Genomic DNA, 16,605 nt, shown 5'->3' on the forward strand with positions numbered 1-16,605 from the left:
CCAGTTTTGCATGGTGCATGTTTTACCAATAAAGGTAACAAATAACATTTGTAAGTCTTCGTTTTTGTTAAATGAGCTGCTCACAAGGGTAATTTTCACTTGTGTGGCACCTACTGTGTGGCACCTTAGTGTGTGCTAACTGTGGCCACCTTAATGTCTTGGTAGCCTCAGCTATCCAGAATATGTGAGAATTACAGTTGTATTTCAACACCAGCAATTTGTCAGCATAAGGTGGTATTATCATTCCAGCACAGACACGAAAGTTCAGGGGTCAGAACAATCTTTTTCTTTCTCTTTTCTGCTTCCAAGGCAAATTATGTTGATAGAGCTTCATAGGTATTTAACTTTGCATTTGGGGTACATGGGATGCATTTGGTCAGAATGCAAGAGTAACAGAAGTAGCTATGTCGAAGTGTTTCCATAGAATAGAAATGCTTTTGTGTTGGAGGCTGGCAGTTGCGGGTGTATAATGCAGTTGAAGAAAAGATTATTAAGGAATAGATACTAGGAGAAGAAAGACAATTTGGCTGTTTTAATTTCCTTGGGGAAAATCTTCAGCAAGTTATAATCATTCATAGTACATAAAGCAGTCTAATCAATAATGCTGTTTGGCCCTCAGGTAATAGAAAGCAAGCTGTTGTAAATTAGAAGGCAAAACCTCTCCATTACCTACAGCCGCTTCATCTGAAGCTCTTGTTCTGATGAAGTGGAGTTTATCTAAACCAGAAGTATTACAAGCTAATTTGGGTTTATGGGTGTCTTACAGGGTGACCCTACTGAGGCTCTGATTTCAGTGTTTTACAAATGATTAATCTTCTCAGTTTCTGGATAAACTCCAATGGACACTGCTTTTCCATAGACATGTCAAGGAAAGGATAAGAAAGATTTAACAGGTGAGTTAGCTGCAGTTGCTATCACGTGCTGTGATGACAGTAGCAGAACAAACTGCAGGACTTTGCACCAGTGCAAAAGTATATAGGAATCCTAGAGCCCCCAAGTCAGAAGTCAAGTCTCATTAGGTGCTATATGGCAGTGGAAGGATCATTCTATACGTGCACTATTTCTACTGCTTTTTTCCCCTGAGCATATGGTAGCATTTATCTTGGGCAACATACTGCCTCAGCAGTTCAGAGCCCTGCCTGGTGGGTTGCTTGTACCTGGGGTCTTAGGCAGCATCTCGGTTCTTTTCTTCTTTGCCTTTGTGTTCCAGCTTTGAGTAATCAAACAGATGCTTTCTACTGGCAACCCTGCCTGCTTGGTGATGGGTTTTGAGGTATTGTCACTTTGAAAGCTTCAGCAGTGTCGTTTCAAGGAAGAGAAGTGCTAAATAAGTGTTGACTCTTTATTTTTAGGATTTCCCCTCCCCCAGTGAGTTCTGCCGTGTATAGCCACTTTTCCCTTTGTTCTTTAGCTGGAGGTGTGCTTTCTTCTGTTAGAATGTTTTGCCCATTTGTGTGCTCTTCATTCATCTAGAAAATGCATTAAGCTTCTTTTTGCTCATATTTTCAATTACCTTTTCAATTACAGTTTCCAATTAGCAATGAGGCATAGTCTGGTATAAGGACATGCATAAAAAATGGTAACTGTGCTTGAAATCAAATCAAGATTTGATTTTTGTGTGTCAAGTGTGTGGCATTAACCAGCTTATTAGGGTTTTATGTGCCCAAAGAGATGCTTATGACTGGGAGGGTGATGATTTATGAGGGCTTGAAAACCCCCTGCATTCCTGGAGAAATCCATTTGACTTTGAAAGGCTGTAGGAAATCTTGGTGCTGCATCCAATTCTGATGCTGATGTCTTGAAATGCAGAACAGGTCTAGTGAGGAGCAGCTGAGGGTATTGGGGTTGTTTAGTCTGGAGAAAATGCCCTTCCCCTCATAAAGACTAAAGTTTCTGTTTGAATATATTTAGCATGGAATAACTCATGTCTCTCTGATCTTTAGTTCACTCTTTTGGGTCATCTGTCACACACCAAACCCTGTCCCATGGTTAAATCACTTCCTGCTGGCTAAGTGCTAGCCTGAGATTTCTATGTCAATGGTGCACAGGTGTACCCTAAAGCAGTTACTGCACCAGAGCTATCAAAACTCTGGGTTTGTTATTTTGTATATAGGGTTTTGTTTCCAGTCAGTTTTTTTTCCTGTCATGTAGCTATAACAGGAAAAGAAATTGGAGTCGTTATTAAATTAAAAAGAAGTCTGTCTGAGTGGCACTCAGAATGTTTTTTCCTTTTTTTAAGCACACATAGTCATAATTAAAAGCACATCAGCAAATACTTCCTCTTTCTCATTACCAAACATGATTCAGAAGCTTAGGAAGCTACAGAGCTACCAAGTTCCACACAGTTCAAGAAGATATTTACAGGAAAGATCTCAAAGGTTAAATTGGATTATTAGGTGATGTGAGTTTCCCTCTGTGGAAGTGCAGCTGCTGCTGTCTCAGATAAACCTGGAGGAACCAGGCAGCCACTGAGTGGATCTGTTACCCTGAGCAGTGGGTTGAAGGGAAGATCTTGGTGTTCCCAGTTCAACTGATACAGTAGTGAGAATGATCTGGAAACTCTGGAGTTGTCTGTCTGAATTGTTAATGCCCCAAAAGGGAAGCTGAGGGAAAAACAAATCCGACTCCTGGCAGCTCTTACTGGAGAGGCTCTGCTTGTGGTCGAGCAGGAACAGCATCTGGCTCACTGAGTCAAACGACAGAACATCAGTGAAGGCTGAGGCTGCTGAGGCTGTTTCTACTGAATGGGCCTTCCTTTGACGACGCCAACAGTTAGTCTCCGCATTGTGCGCACACGGTGTGTTGTCAGGGTGCAGTGTCCTTGATTTGAGCTTTTAAAAAGAAAGACATAAGCTTGAATTGTGCAAGCTCAGTGGGGAGCTGGGACACTTGGTAGCTGGTGCTGGTTTAGAGCAGATGTCTGCCGACTGCATCGTTTCTCTTGGTGCTGCGGATTTGTTGAGTAGTGGCTTAGGAAAACGATGGCTCTTCTGCTGTGATGCTAGTGCTGTTGGTAGTCTGCAGAGGCATGAATACAGCAATGTTTGACCATACCACAGGTTGAATCCCATATTTTCATCAGATGTGTCTTGAGTGTAGTTGCTTTGGTGTGGCTTCTGCCTTTTCTCTGGCTGGGTTTCTCTGCCACCTCTTTGCGGTACCAGGAATGCTTGTACAAAAGTGCAAGCTAATTAAAAGAGGAGGTCTGCCTGAAAAACAATGGGTTTATCCCTCAGTTCTCAGGCTGTCACTAGAAGGCACAATTCTAATTACTCCTTGTCTGAGGGCTTCTTTTCAGTCTGTTCAGCAGGCTCTTTCAAACTGCATCTGGACCTGACACGTGGGAAATACTGGAAACACATCTGGGGAATAGTAGGAAGAAGGGTGCCAGCAGTGAGGTCTTAAATTGTCTTAAGCCCATCATAAAATCACGCTCCCAGTTAACTAGAGTGTCTACTGTGAGGTATGGAGCTCATTGTTGGAACAAAATTGTCAGCTGGCCAAGTATGCAGGAGCTTCTCGGGGTTCTTTTAAGGCAATGATCTATCTGCTCTTTTATAAAAACCATATTTTTGAGAGCCTCAGCTTTACATGGGAGTTGGATTTTGAGAAAATGGAGTGCTTGCTATTGAAGTACACTGAGCAGTGTGGTGTTGGATGCAGTTTGAATGCTGACACTCATTGTACAGCTCTTGATTTACTGGGGAGTGCTGCTGGGAGCTTTGCACTGCAACTCTGTGCAGAATCTGATACTAATGCCGAAGATCTCTCTCTGGGTGCTTGCAAAGTGCAATGATCTGTGTCTTTCTTTAGGAATATTTTAAGGTTGGGAAGGATGTGCCTTTTTGTAAAGCTTAAGAAACCTGCAGCCATTTGGAATACTGCTCTCTCCATGTTTCAGTTTTACCTTCCCTACCCTGCCTAAAAGGTGAAGTGACCTTTTTTGGGTTGTTTTGGGTTTTTTAAAAAATTTACTCATTGTTATTCACAAAATGAAATGACAGTAAAACAAAATAATGTAATAGTTGAGCATTACTAATTAATGCACCTTCCCTGTATTTCTCCACTGGGCTGAGTTTAGCAGCAGTGTCAGCTGCTAAGTCTCTGGTGGCCCAGGCTCATTCAAGCCAGGAGCATCACCAAACTCACTGGAGCAGATCCCGTGAGCAGCAGATCCCGTGAGCAGCAGATCCCGTGAGCAGCAGATCCCCACTGTGTTTCAGTTCCCCGTGCAGGAGTTTCTGATTACTGTTGCTGCTTGTGTGTTTCTGAAAGACATGAGCATGACAGTTGTCAGCTGTTTCTCACAGATCAGGAGTACTTATCAGGGTATGAAAAATACATTTCCTTACCATTTCTCCTAAGAATATTTGATCTCCAGTGAGGATTAATGTCTTTGAAGTTAAGCCATTCCTAGAACTAGATGGCAAAAGTAAATTGCAGAAATACAGAATATCAGAGGTCGGAAAGAACCTCCAGAGACCACTGAGTCCAGCCTGGGTTTGTTGGCCTGGACTAGAGGGGCCTTGTGTGAAGCTTTGGCCTAAGGAGGTGCTTAGAGAGCAACAGCAAAGGTGGAATACGGGCTTTGTGTGGTTTCTGTGCTTCTGTCCTGCTGTATGGAGTGAATGAGTAGCACTTCCGTTTAAGGTGTCCACTTCTGTCCAATCCAGTGTGGAGCACTTCTTCTCTTAGGCGTTTTGGCAGAGGTAGAAGAGTATCTGTCTTGGTCTAAGCTAAGGCACTGCACACAGATGAGACCCTTAAGACTGTTTATATTAATGCACTGGAGAAGTCTTTTTTTCTCCATCAGGCAGACAGTGGTTTGACATTAGAGAAGAGCAGATTTAGATTGGATGTTAGGAACAAGTTCTTTACCATGTGTGTGCTGGAACATGGGAACAGGTTGCCCAGGAAGGTGTTTGAGGTCTCATCCCTGGAGACATTCAAGGTGAAGCTTGACAGGGCTCTGGGCAAGCTGATCTAGTTGAGGATGCTCCTGTTGACTGCAGAGGGGCTTGGTCTAGATGACCTCTAGAGGTCCCTTTGGACCCAGACCATTCTATGATAGACTGCCGTTCTCCTTTGCAGGACTTTTCTTTTTTCTCCACTCACAATATTCACCAGCAACAAAAATAGAAATAATACATAGAGAAAGATTCAGCCAAAGCTCAATGCCAAAAAAATCAGGCCACTTTCAGCTCCTAGCTTTAGGACATCAGATGTGACAGCCCTGCTGTGTCTGGGCTGAGTGCTGCTTCCTTTAACCTCACTGGTGGCTGATACAACTTAACAGAGGAGCAGTAGTAATTTCCTGGTTGTAATTTCCTCCTAGCGATGTTAGTGCTTTGCTAACTCAGAGATAACTAATCCTCATCTGTCACAGGACAGAAAAAAGGTCCTGGCTGTGAGAACTGTGGAGCTTACTTTCAAATAGATGCCTCAGCATTTTGCTGTTTTCTGTGGGACTGACTAGCAGCACAGGAAGGCTGATGCATATGTGGAGCTTTCATTTGCTTCTGTGGCAGCTTGCCAGAGGCAGATTCACCTGTGTCGTGAGAAATGGTGTTGATTCCCCCTTTTCCCTGGCAGTTGGAGCAAAAAGACTTGTTAGCAACATAGAAACGATTTGTAATTTATCATCAGTTCAGGGAATGTTTCTCTTAGCTCCTTGCCTCGTATTTCTGCTTCTTACCAAAGCAAAACACGTTGCCATGTTATAAGTACAGAAGCCACGTAATGAGAGGTGTAAAAGTGTGGCAGCAAAAGCACAACAGATACTGAAGCTCAAAAAAGGATTATTTGCTCTGCTGTACATATAGCCCTAGCGCCTATTGATGGCTTTGTGTTGAGCTTTGGTGGTCTTCTGAGGCTGGCTCTGCAAGCATCTGGTGCTGCTGGGCACAGGCGACGATGTCTGCAGAATACTAATGCTGGGGCAGGCTCCGCTTCGCAGAAGTGCTTTGGCCGTTCAGTGCCCGTGCACCATGCTGAGCAACAGGAGGGAGGGAGAGCCGTGAGCAGGGATTTTTGTTTTTCTTTCAGTGCAGAGCAAGAAGCCAGCAGGAAGGATGGCTCTTTGCTTCACACTGTAGTTCCCAGGCTTCTTTCAGAGCTGCAGTCATTTATATGCATAAATATCAAGCCTGTCACTTGTTGCAGGCTCTGATAGCATTTGTGTAGCAAAGGAAATGAAGGGAGAAGATCTTCTGTTCCAGCCCCAGAGAACGAATGACTGTGCAGCTATGGCAGTTATTTTGTTTCTGCCTTTGCAAGGTCACTGCCTTCTGCGATTTGCTTCCTTCCTGCTCAGCTGTCCCCTGTAAAAGGCCACGAGAGGGCTTTTCAACCCCTCCATTTCTGTCTTTCTCCTGCACTGTAACTATTCACAGGGAATGTCTCAAAGAATTACCTACCAGCAACGACTGCCACAGCAAAGCCTCTTGCCACGTACTGACACAGATTTTTTTTCTCCTTCCATTAAGCATGTGACAAAGTCACTACACATCACCCATTTCATGCAGAGATGCAGCTACCCTGCTGTGCTCATGTTCTTTATTATTTACTTGGTTTTTCTCTATCTCCCCTGGGCAAAATGCACTCTTGCTATTTGCTCTGTGTACCGTATCTTTCTGCAGCTTCTAAAAGGCAGATGCTGGTATGTTTACTGGTCACCTCTGGAAAGATCTGCAGTGGCATCTAGCTTTTGCCTGGGTCTTGAAGCTATTCAGTATTGAAACACAACTAAAATACTGCTTTTCCATGAAAGCCATTCCTGAACTATCACGGGAATGTTATTTTGATGCCAGCAAGGAGGAGGGAGAAGTTTGTGCTGATTGCCAAGAGGAGGAGAAACAGCCTCTGAAACAACCCCTCTATTAAATGAGGTCTGCACAATGAAAAGCTTGGGAAGCCTTTCTAAGGCTTCAGTTAGGCGTTGTGCCCAGGCTCAGGGTCCTGGAGGTGGTTTCAGAGTACCACACAGCAGGAACCATTTCAGGAAAAATACCCAGATTACCTGGATAGTTTATTTAGCTGTCTTGGATCTCCAGTCACATGCATCTCCAGCAGCTGTTGCTCTGCTTGTGAGCTACCAAAGAGGTTTTGGGCGCAACAATAGTTGAAGCCCCTCTGATCATTCTCAAGGCTAAAAGTTTCCTTTTTTTCCTCTGTGCAAGTGTATTTTTTTATTTCCAGCTTTTACCAATCTTCCTTAATCTTATAAAAACTTTCCAGCACTAGTGTTACAGTCTTGATGGGCTGAAGATATAAACAGTGCAGGATTTGTAGGGACAAGTAATACCTTTTCCTGAAGGAGGACTTGTGTGCCCAAAGGCTTGTCTGTTTTTCCCCAACTGTGTCAGTTGGTTTAATGAAAGATATTACCTCTCCTTACAAACCTTGCCTTACTTTCTAAAGCAGTTGCCTCCAGGACACAGAACGTTCTTAAATGGGTGGAAAACTCCAGCATCAAGGTGATAAGAATGGAGCTCAGTGGTGTTATTTCCATGCCCTGAGCCAGCCGGCACAAATGAAAGCGAGGTGGGATGAACACTGCCCCTCCTGATCATTCTGCACATTACTAGTGTCCTTTTCACCCCCTCTCCACTTCTGTGGCTTTGTATTTTCTACTTCTCAGTTGTGTTTATGTATTTTCTGCTTCTCAGCTATATGAGGCAGCTCTTTTCTATCATAGAAATGCACACTGAGTAACATCACTTGGATTCTGTCTCAGTGGAGACATCAATTCTTATGGTATGCTTGATGAAACTTCTCTGTCTTCTGATTTTTTGTCTGGGTTGCTGTATCTCTGTACATTATTTTTAGTTTACTTACAAGTGAGCGTGAAAGAGATGAAACAAAAGCCCAGCATGACTGATTAGACTGCTTCTCCTCTAAGGGTTACCTAAATGTTGACAACTTGGTTACAAACCTTAAAGGCTGTTTTTCTCTTTGTGTTCCCAGGTGAGCTTTCTGTGGAAGGCATACAAGACCCATTCCTTGTCAGTGTGCATATTATCACAGACCCAGGTGAATCCAAGACTCTTCAGCAAGCCATCGATCAACTCCTAGCCTGGATCCATCCAGACCTCCAGCTGTTTCGAGTCTCGGAAAGACGAGTGCCCAAGAAGCGCAAGAAGCCGGGCAAGGCTGGTGCTGCTCAGCCAGCCCTGGCCATCATTCTGTTTCTCCAGGAGGAGTACGGAGAAGAGCCCATCCTGCAGCTCCATCAAACCTTCCAGCGGCCGCCTTGGCGCTACCACCACACGGAGCGTGTGCACGGCAAGTTCCTGCCGTACATGCCCTGCAGCCAGGACTTCTACTCCCTGGCTCCGGAGACTCCGCTGTGGGCCATCCGCCCGGTGCACTACGGCAGGGAGATTGTCCGCTTCACGGTGTACTGCAGGGGCGAAAGCTTCGCCCAGAGTGTGAAGCTGTACGAACTGCTGCTGAAAAGACCTGTGTGTCAGGAAAAAGCAGACTTCTGCGTTTTCCCTGTCTACTCCAACGTGGACATAGACATCCAGTTTTCCTTAAAGAGACTGCCGCAGGGCCATGTGCCAGTGCCGACCGAGGCAGCCGTGCTGGAGTTCAGGGTGAAAGATGTGCGGCAGCTGGCGCCTCTTCTGCCCAACCCGTGCAGCCCCATCAGCGAAGGCAGGTGGCAGACAGAAGACCATGATGGAAATAGGATCCTTCTGCAGGTAAGTCCAGTACAGGGGGAAACAGAAACGTGTGTGGGGGGGGTTTGTGCAGGAAAGCTTAACCTGCAGTGACAGCCAGAAAAGGAGGTTTGTTGTTTCTCTCTAGGAGAAAAACCTAGGACAGTACCACTGAAGAAAGAACTTGAAATCCCTTGCTGTGTGTGTAACCACTCAGGAAAGCAGTGGACGATGCTACCCAGGCATCAGTCAACCTCAGCTTGTGCAAAGAGCGATGTGAGATGAGGAGGCAGATGTTTAAAAGAGTGAGGAGAGAGGGAATTATGAGCCCGAGTGGAGAAATGATGGCTGGTGGGTGTAGTTTTGTAAGAAATATGGGCACAGAACTGACAGGGCTTTGTAAAATAGCACTCAGTTGTGAGATTTTTATGGAGGACAAGCAGAATTCCTGATGGCACTCATTATTTACTGCTGTTACTGGGTGACAGACTGCATCTTTCTTTTGCACAGTAATTGTCAGGATGGGGAGAGAGGTGGTGAAGGAAAATAAATGCAGCCTGAAGAGCAGCCTAAGAGAGACATTCCCACAAACTATCTTTTTGAATTAATCTCAAGTGCCCATAGCTGAGTCTTGAAAGAGAGTTTATTTGTTAGGACATCTGCAGGCACCATTTCTGGGCAGTGTATCAGCAAGTTCTGCTTCACTACACCACATCCAATGATGATAAAGGGGATATCAAAGAGCAAGGTTTTAATAGCTACCTTCCCTGCAGAGGGGGTGTCTGTGACAATCCAAGGCCAGGTTAATGGGCATTCCTGTGCCACTATGGAATTCCTTTCTGAGACTGAAAATCCAGGTAAACAGCTGGACATGAGTCAGCAGTGCACACTTGCAGCCCAGAAGGCAAATCACATCTTGGACAGCATCAAAATAAGTGCAGTCAGCAGGTTGAGAGAGGTGATTCTGCCACTCTGCTCTGGCGAGACCTCACCTGGAGTACTGCATCTAGCTCTGGGGCTCTCACCACAAGGATATGGACCTGATTGAGACAGTCCAGAGGAGTGCCACAGAAATGATCAGAGGGCTGGGGCACCTCTCCTACACAGACAGGCTGGGAGAGTTGAAGTTGTTCAGCCTGGAGGAGACACTCTGGGGAGATGTTATCACAGCCTTCCAGTGCCCAAAAGGAGCCTACAAGAAAGCTGAGGAAGGACTATTTAAAAAGGTAACACTAGGACAAGGGCTTTTAAAACAGAGAGGGGGAGATTTAGACTGGACATTAGATGGGATAGCAATGTGCTCTTGTGGCCAAGTGGATCAGTGGCATCCTGGAGTGCATCAAGAACAACGTGTCCAGCAGAGCTAGGGAGGTTCTTCTCCCCCTCTACTCTGCCCTGGTGAGATCACACCTGGAATACTGTGCCAAATTTTGGCCTCCCCAGTTCAAGAGAGATTGGGATCTGCTAGAGAGTAACAGAGGGCCATGTAGATGGATAGGGGACTTGAGCCTATCCCCTATGAAGAGAGACTGAGTGCCCTGAGACTATTTAGTCTTGAGAAGACTGAGAGGAGATCTCATCAATGTCTATAAATATCTGAGGGGTGGGTGTCAAGTGGATGGGGCCAGTCTCTTTTCCGTGATGTGTAGCAGTAAGACAAGGAACAAGGGCTACAAACTTGAAGAGAAACTTCCTTATGGTGAGGCTGCTTGGAGAGGTTATGGAGTCTGCTTCCCTGGAGACTTTCAAAACCCACCTGGATGAGTTCCTGTGCAGACTGCCCTAGGTGAGCCTGCTTTTGGCAGAGTTGGATTTGATGATCTCTAGAGGTCCCTTCTAACCTCTAACATTCTGTGGTTCTATGATAGGGAACAAGAAAGGAGAACAAGTTGTCCTAGCTGCCAGTTTATAGACATAACAGAATTATGGGATTGAATAACAATGCTACAGTTTCCTGGGGCCACCTCCTGGACTGTCTAATCTCTGAAGGAGTTTTCAACTCTATGGTTCCTAAATTTACAACAAAGAGGTTTCTGCTGTGTGACTTTGCTTTCTGGGTTCTTGCACTGGTTTCAAGTAAATTGAAGGGAAGGATCAAAGAACGCCCAAACAAAATAACAGGGCTTCTAAAGAAGAATTTCCATTTCAGGGCAGCAAATTTCAGAAATACCAGGTGCCAGGCAGTGCAGAGGTAAAGCAGGAGCTGCCAAACAGCAGGCTGGGGTAAGCTCTGTGAAGAAAATCAGAGTTTTAGCCATATGCACCAAAACAGAAGAGCAAAAGCCTGTGAAGCGTGGCCTCCAAGTGCAGTTAGTTTTCAGTGAGGATGATGGTGCCAAACAGGAGATCAAAATGGAAATGAAGTTACAGAAACAGAAATTACCACATTTAATGAAACAAAAGAAGTTTAATATATACAAAATGGGGGAGGGGGGAGCAGAGGCTTTGGATCTAATTTATGCAACTGTAAAATTGTGAAGACTTGGTCCTGGTATACACAATTTAAACCAGTTTGTACAAGCAGAAGTAGAGGTCTGTAACTAAATGAACAGGAAAATGTGTTTTGTGCTTAGGTGGCCACAAACCAGCAGTGCAGCACAGCCATGCAAAGTGCAGGCTCTAGTGCGTACCAGCTTAGTATCCCCTAAGGAACGCGAGAGGTGCCTGTGGCGTTGCACAAGGGCTCATGAGCTGCACCTGTCTGCAGCCCTGGGTTTTACAGAGGTGCAGGTACAAAGAAGGGCTGGCATTTCACACAGAGGAATGGAGAGTCTGGCTCACAAATGGAAACTGGACGAATAGGGCCAAAGTAAGTCTCGAAGGAACTCTGTGCTCAGAAAATATGGCAGGAGGTAAGCAGCAGGAACGGGAGAAGACTTTCTCACTAGATAGCTCTTATGGCACAGGAACAAAAACCTGCCAGTAAATAGATTTAAGTTAACAGTTGTGCATATTGATGGCCAGCTACATAACGGCCACTCAAAAGGTGCAAACAGGTTAACACCTAGTTAACCAACCCTAGACAGGATGGTCAGTTAAGGAAAAGAGATTATATGATGGAAGATCAGTTGTAGGAAACACGGGATTTGGTAATCCATGGACTCCCTTTATTACTTTAGCTCATCCTGAGTGGATTTCTCTATTATTTTAACTTATTCTGAGTTCAAAACAGTTACAGTATCTACCTTTTAAAGCACCAGGACTACCTATGGGCTTCTCACAGAATGCTGCTGCTATAAACATTATTTATACCACAGCATTGGTAATAACTTTCACTTCTTCCTAGTCATATGAACTCAGACAGTGACACCCTAGTATTTCTCAGACAGTAAATCAGTTAGTACTTGGTATTTTTCTTTATTCCATATGGATACTGCACCTTTTTACAGATCAAATTTACTAATAGCCCCCAAAACGGTAAATGAACACCCCTATTGAATTACAGGCAATATTTAATGTTTAAAGTTTGAATATACTGCCATGATTGGACTAATAAGATGTGACCTCTGTGTTTTCCTTGGTGTACTTAGGGGGACTTGAATACTTGCCAGACAGATTGATCCATGTTCTTAACCCATTTTGCAAATGCAATTACCAGGGGGCTTAGATAAAGTCAGTACAACAGAAAATAAAGTTATTCATGACCAGGATAAGTATGTTTAATACCAGAGGAGCTATTCCTTCATTTGCAAGGAAGGGTTTTAAAGTTACTTTGTCACAGTAGCTTGTCCACACTGGCAAGTCAGCTCCAAGGGTCCAGCTGTATACCCACTGAGGCAAAGGGTAAGCTTCAGTTGACTTTATCAGGAGGAAGACTTAAGAATGTGTTTTCATCACGTGGGAAGACACCCACACTAAGCCCACAAGCAGGAGCTCTGGGGTGCTCTTGCCAGAACAGTGGGAAGAATGTGTAAGCAGTGTATATACTCACATACTGAAAATGCTGCCAGTTTTACAGGCCAAATTCCTGGCTGCCTCTGGGCATAATCCTCACAGAGACAGCTTAAATGCTAATGAACTTGTACTCCTGGCAGTGCAGTGTGGGAAGCAGGAAAGGTTAATATCTGGTGGGACTAGCTTAGCCAGGCATGTTTAGGAATCAGGGACAGTGAGCAGAGAGAATAAAGTGCACAGATGGCTTCTTTAAATTATGAGAATGTATTTGGATAGGGTAGAAAAGGTAAATAAACCAAAACCAAACCACAAAGGTTTTGGCAGAGCAATAACATTCATCCTGAGATAAATGTTAGCACCAGTCACCTGCTGTGCATCCATCATGCATTGCACCTGAGCAGTCCTGCAGGCATAACTATAGCCTTTGACATTGGAAATGATAAGGTAAAAGCAGTGGAAGTGCTTATGAAGATGCTAGGGTTTAGGTCATATTTAATCCTCTGCAAGGATGTTAACAAACTTAATGCTTTCTCTGTGGGACTTGGAATAAGAATTGGATGTTATTCCTAGACAGGCAGGAACACAGAGGAATCACATTAAAATAAACAGAACTAATGAGGACTCAGCAAAATTAAATAGTAAATGGTGTGGTGGAGCCCATTCTTTCTGCAAGTGTCTGTGGATAGCTGGAAGGTTTTGTGTCCTGGCAGACAAGGTAATTGGTCCATCCAGCCTGTTGCTGCAGTTTCCTTGAGTGGCCCATTGGCTGCTTACACAGCAGTTACAACTGGGTTTGCAAATATCTTCATCCTAGAAACAGAAAGGTTTGGGTATGAAAAGATCATCTAGTTCCACCCCTCAGCCATGGGCAGGGACACCTTCCATCAGCCCAGGTTGCTCAAGGTCTCATCCAGCCTGGTCTTGAACACTTCCAGGGAGGTTGTGGATCACAGAATCAGAAAAGCACAGCTCAAGCAAGGAGGCCCAGCCAGCACCCATGGGTGATGCTACAGTGACCATCAAGTTTCTACCCTAGCTAACCGGGGGGCCACACCAGGCCCCCCGGCCTTTAGATCCCCTCCACCATTCACCCAGTGCACACCAGGGGCACTCACCGGTGATGATCTGAGGAGGATCCCTCTGCCCAGATGGGCAAGCTTGGGGCTTGCTTTTCCTGGGGCTGATTATAAAGGGGAGTGAGGAGGGAGGGCAAAGTGGTCACACCTGAGGTGGGAGGAGACTCTAATAGGACCCAGGTGCTCTGGGTTTGGGGTTGGGGGGGGAAGGGGAAATCTGGTGTGAGGTGGAAAAAGGGAGTGGTGCTGAAAGGAGCAAGATGGAGAGAAAGGATGGAGATGGAGCTGAAAAGAGGAAGATGGGGGGAAAGAGATGGAGAGGAAAGGAGGAAGATGAGGGGAAAGTGGATAGATGGCAAGGAAAGGAAGGACATGGAAAGAAAAGGAAGAAGATGGGAGGAAAGAGGTTGCTCAGAGTCCCGTCCAGCTTGGCCAGAAAAGACTTCCAGGGATGAAGTTTCCACCACCTCCTTGGACAACCTGTTCCAGTGTCTCACCACCCTCACTGGAAAGGATTTCTTCCTAATATCCAGTCTGAATCTGCCCTACTCTGTCTTATAACTGTTTCCTCTCATCCTATTACTACAAGCCTTTGTAAAAAACTCTCTTCTTGTAGGCCCCCTTCAGGTACTGGAAAGCCACCCTAAGATGTTCTCAACCCTCTGATCATCTTCATGGCCTCCTCTGGACCCGTTCTAATGCTGGCATAAAGGCACTGATTTATCTTTGTGTCTCTTTTCAATGCTGACAGCTTGGTGACCTTTTCTAAGCATCTCTCCAAAGGCATCCCATCCTGCAGAGTTCACAACACCAACAGATTACTTAACTCCCCTGAGCAGGGCCCTGCCCACTGTCTGACTTGGTGTACATATGGATTTACTCCTTGCTGCTGAGCAGAGGGTCACAATCTCAATTTCTGTGGTGGCTAACAAGTTACCTATGGCACAGCAATGTGCTCTTCTGGCCAAGAAGGCCAATGGGATCCTGGGGTGTATGAGGATGTGTCCAGCAGATAACAGAGGTTCTCCTCCCGCTCTACTCTGCCCTGCTGAGACCTCATCTTGAATACTGTGTTCAGTTTTGGGCTCCCCAATTGAAGAGGGACAGGGATCTGCTGGAGAGGGTCCAGCAGAGGGCTATGAGGATGATGAGGGGACTGGAGGGCATGGCTGATGAGGAGAGGCTGAGGGACCTGGGGTTTTGTAGTCTGGAGGAAGGAAGACTGAGAGGGGATTTGATAAATGTTTGTAAGTATCTGAGGGCTGCCAGGAGCAGGGGGACAGGCTCTGCTCACTGCTTCCTGGGACAGGACAAGGAGCAGTGGGTGTAAGTTGCAGCACAGGAGGTTCCACCTCAACACAAGGGGAAACTTCTTTACTGTGAGGGTCCCAGAGCACTGGAACAGGCTCCTCAGGGAGGTCCTGGAGTCTCCTTCTCTGGAGACTTTCCAGGCTTATCTGGATGTGTTCCTGTGTGATCTGTGTTAGTGTTGTCCTGCTCCGGCAGGGGGGTTGGACTCTATGATCTCTTTGGGTCCCCTCCAGCCCCTAACATCCTGTGATCCTATGAATTTCCTACCCAGTCTGCATGAGGAACAAAATGCAGACATACTTGGAAGGAAGGTGGGTGACAGCAAATTAGTATCTCACCTAAGTAGTGACTCAATGCTTAAACCTATGACGTACTGCCATTTTACATGCCAAAGTGTACCTGAGCCACCCAGAAGAGGTGTCCTGGCAGATTAGGCAGAGGATATACAGAATCATAGAATGTCAGGGGCTGGAAGGGACCTCAAAAAATCATCTGGTCCAGCCCCACTTCCAGAGCAGGATCACCCAGAGCAGTGAAAAAATTCTTCCTCAGGTTCACATGGAACCTCCTATGCCTCAACTTCCACCCATTGCCCCTTGTCCTCTCATTGGCATCACTGAGAAGAGGCTGGCTCCATCCTCCTGGTGCTCACCCCCTGCATATTCATAAACACTAATGAGGTCACCCCTTAGTCTCCTCTCCTCCAAGCTAAAAAGCCCCAGCTCCTCCCAGCTCTCCTCATAAGGAAGATGTTCAACTTCATATACAGAAGGGCAGAGAGTTCCTGGAATGTCAAGCAGACACACTTATGACATGCCAGAATGGACCAAAATACCTGTGTGCAGGCACCTGATTCACCCCATAATAACCAGTTTCTAGCTGAAGTCTCTCCCCCTCTGCCATTTCCTTCTCTGGAGACTTTCAAAACCCGCCTGGATGGGTGCCTGTGTGAACTACCCTAGGGGATCCTGCCTTGGCAGGGGAGCTGGACTCGGTGAGCTCTGGAGGTCCCTTCCAACCTCTAAAGTTCTGTGATCCTGTGACCTCCAGCACCAAGAGGCAAGCAACATTGCTAGAAAGCTGAGACAAAAGTCCCCAAAAGTGCATGCTTTGTTACCAGTCTATATTAACCCTGCCAGAAACAAGGTAGTCAGGTCTGGCATTGTAAAGCTTTTACACCAGTTGTTGTGCCAATGAACCTGTACTCTTGTAATGAGGTGGCTGTTTTCTGCCTGGTGTTGCTTTGTGGAGCACGCTTAAAAAACACTGCAAATGTTAACTGATCACAGTTTTCAGTTAAAGGGATTTTTGTAGCTGACTTGCTGAGTGAATCAGCCAATGTTTCTCTTACCCAGACCAGGCAACTGTAATATTAGGAAACATGTTTTATTATCTGGAGCTTTAGTTTTGAGAGAAGATTGCTTGTGGACCCAACCATTAAGAACTAATAACTTGCTACTGTGCCACCTGCCAACTCAGGTCTCTGCTACCTTGGGGGTATCTCCATGGCTTCATAGAAAACAAGTACTCCAGACCTATGGTAGAGGTCAGTTGCAGTCCTTTATGCACAAGATCAGTATGCTACTGTTGAACATGCCCTCGGAGTCACCAGAAGTTAATCTGAGGGTCCAGATGTCTGCCAGCTGCATGCATTAAACTAC

General features: G+C 45.6%; 1 protein-coding gene and 1 long non-coding RNA gene across 4 annotated transcripts in view; one reads left to right on the top strand and one right to left on the bottom strand.

Annotated features, from left to right (window-relative positions):
* Nucleotides 1-16,605, top strand: part of FAM124A (family with sequence similarity 124 member A) — a 38,583-nt gene that overhangs the window by 10,229 nt on the left and 11,749 nt on the right. For all 3 annotated transcript variants that reach the window (XM_064176280.1, XM_064176296.1, XM_064176288.1), the window contains exon 3: nt 7,966-8,705. In XM_064176280.1, coding sequence (XP_064032350.1) covers nt 7,966-8,705 — 740 coding nt within the window. The remainder of the gene's footprint in view (nt 1-7,965; nt 8,706-16,605) is intronic.
* Nucleotides 12,349-13,729, bottom strand: LOC135192944 (uncharacterized). The gene is made up of 2 exons (XR_010309072.1): nt 13,673-13,729; nt 12,349-13,367 (listed from the first exon to the last, which is right to left on the bottom strand). It is a non-coding gene; the product is annotated as an uncharacterized LOC135192944 (long non-coding RNA).

The sequence above is a fragment of the Pogoniulus pusillus genome, chromosome 3, assembly GCF_015220805.1.
Source record: "Pogoniulus pusillus isolate bPogPus1 chromosome 3, bPogPus1.pri, whole genome shotgun sequence".
Classification (NCBI taxonomy): domain Eukaryota; kingdom Metazoa; phylum Chordata; class Aves; order Piciformes; family Lybiidae; genus Pogoniulus; species Pogoniulus pusillus.